Raw genomic sequence first — 2,473 nt, forward strand, 5'->3', positions numbered from 1 at the left:
AGATGGTGTCAATCTAGAACTTGAAACACACTTTCTAATTGGAGCAAGGCTATAAACCTGCTGTATTACAGGTAGTTGCTATATTATGGGTAGTTCCTCAGGTAGGCCCAAGACACACTTTTTAGCACACATTTTCCTAACGTAACATGCATTAGAAATGTGTAATATGCCTAACATACTGTTGAAATACTGGTAAAACAAAACTACTGATTTGGAATGGGAACCATGAATATACCAGCCCAGTGAAAGAGTATATGGGATTTACTAAGAGAATACAGTTAAGAATTAACCAAAATTCTTTGTAAGAGAAGGCAAGAAGATAGTGTTTTGAAGAAAATGAGAAGGTAACAGAGGAAAACTGTGAGTACTTAGAGAAGAAAGAAGCCATCCTTAGCTCCAGAGGCCTGCGTAGTTCCCGTGGAGGCCTGAAGGGAGAGGCCCTCCGGCCACGAAGAGCTTCATCTCCGGCCAGTTATAGCAGTGGGTGTAGATCGCATTGGGGAACTCGTCTATGCCTCCGAAGGAGTTCACCCACAGGTCATTGTGGTTGAGCCAGCCTCTGCCGCAGGTGAGCCTCAGCTTCCTTCCTGTGGGCCCCGGAGAAGACTCCAGGCTGGCTGAGGCCCTCTCCTCCAGGAACTTCTGGGCACGGACGTCATAGAAGAGCAGGGAGCCATGGCCTGTGCCCACGGTGATGATGTGCTGGTAGAAACTCAGGGAGCGCACACCAGTGCCACCTTCTCGAGAGGACATTGGCCGGATGTTTTGCTGTCTCTGGCGAGGATCCAGAAAGGAGACGTGGGACTGGGAACCCACAGCGTACAGGGACAGTTCGTTGCAGTAGGTCAGGCACACGTTCTCTCGGCAGTAGGGCAGCCTGATAGACAGCAGCCTGGACATACTGCTCGGGGCTTTCCACAGGTGGAAGTAGCCATCTAGGGACACTGCTCCCAGCTCCTGCTTCTTGTGATTAAAGGCCAGGGCCCTCACCTTTCGGTTACTGGGGTTGGTGTTGGACCTGGGGATGGTCTCCACTTCCCTTGGGCTGATGTGGGCGTACACCGGGAGCCCAGAGTAGTTGAGCCAAGCAATGCTGTCATTGAACATATCAGGATCCATTCTCCACAGAGCCACTGTGCCATCGCGGGACCCGCTCACAGCTACTGTGTCACTCATCCAGGCGATGGAGAAGATCCAGTCCCGGTGGCCTTGTAGGTCGCCCAGGCACACAGGGTCTAGTGTGGGCAGTTGGTAGACAGCCAGGCTGTTGGGGTTCTCACCCCCAGTCGCCAGAAGCGTCTTGGAGGGATTCAGCTCGATGGCGTGGATGCCACAGCTCGGCTGGGCCCGTGCCAGCTCGGGTCCCCGGTCCCGCATGAGCGGGATGCGCGTTATCTGGCCCGACTGCACGTCCACCACAAAGAGCGTGTTGCACTTGGTGCCGCACACCACCTGCCTGGCGTTCAGCCACTGAGACGCAAACACCTTGTTGAGGGTGCCCAGGGCCAGTTCACGCTCTTGGAGCAGCTCTGGCAGCTTCTGCACCGTGTAGCTGCGCAGTTTGCCGGTGAAGCCCGGAAGCCCCACAAGGTCCCGCACGCCCACCTCACGGCCCTTCAGGTAGAGCAGCAGCGAGCGCCGAGTCACCAGCCGCTTCTGCCTCTTGGGAAGCAGCGGACACTGGCTGTCTGCCGCCCACACGCTCTGCGACGACGAGCGAACTGCGGTCCCTTCGATGGCGGGCGCTTTCCGTTTCCTGCTACCTGTTTGCTGAACGGCCATGGTGGGCGGCGGGAGAGTGGTGGCGTTGACGGCGGCCGCAGCGGCGCGGTTTTGGCGGTGGCGGTGGCGGTGTATGTTACCCGTGTTGGCCGTGGCGGTGGCTGGGACTGCTACTCCGAGTCAGCTGGGAGTTTCTCAAGGTCCAGGAGTCGTGGGCGACCGCGGGGCTCGGAGACTACCAAGTCTGGCGCACAGCAGCAGTAGCCAAGGAGAGGGCAGCTGGGGCCGGGAAGAACGCGGGCTGGAAGGAGCCAAGTGCGGCAGATCCGGCGGCAAGGGCGGGAAGTGTGGCCAGCGGAGCAGCAGGAGAGCAGTGGGTGTGGGACGAGGACAATTCGGAAGGCCGTTAAAGAGGGGGCGGAGGCAGCGGGAGGAGCTCAGGGGTTGCGGGGGTGGGGTGCCTGGTAGGGGCGGGAAGTGGAGGATTGTGCACACGCGGGTACAGTTACTAGGGGTTAGCGCTGCAGAATCCATAGCCAGTTCCATGTGGGCACATCTCATTGATAGCCAACTGGTGTGTGTGGGGGGGTATTATCTCAGTACAGCAACCAACTAGCCTTCTTAAAATCCTTAAGTATAATGTGAAAGCTAAAATGTGATGAGGTATGAGTCTTGAAGGAGCTGAATCAATTTTATGTCAAAGAAAGAAATGTGCACTTTGTGCAATCCTGGGATACCCTTTGCTGTAATT

The 2,473-nt window shown here is 56.4% G+C and overlaps 1 protein-coding gene across 1 annotated transcript; it reads right to left on the reverse strand.

The window, feature by feature from the left end:
• Nucleotides 1-390: 390 nt before the first annotated feature.
• On the reverse strand, nt 391-1,785 carry LOC136385715 (DDB1- and CUL4-associated factor 12-like protein 2). The gene has a single exon (XM_066356881.1). The coding sequence runs from the start codon at nt 1,780-1,782 to the stop codon at nt 391-393; it is 1,392 nt and encodes a 463-aa protein (XP_066212978.1). The 5' UTR covers nt 1,783-1,785.
• Between the last annotated feature and the right edge of the window lie 688 nt (nt 1,786-2,473).

Source organism: Saccopteryx leptura, chromosome X (genome assembly GCF_036850995.1).
Source record: "Saccopteryx leptura isolate mSacLep1 chromosome X, mSacLep1_pri_phased_curated, whole genome shotgun sequence".
Classification (NCBI taxonomy): domain Eukaryota; kingdom Metazoa; phylum Chordata; class Mammalia; order Chiroptera; family Emballonuridae; genus Saccopteryx; species Saccopteryx leptura.

What these genes read in the sequence shown, in the direction of transcription:
- LOC136385715 (XM_066356881.1), bottom strand. Translation starts at nt 1,782, where the DNA reads ATGGCCGTTCAGCAAACAGGTAGCAGGAAACGGAAAGCGCCCGCCATC.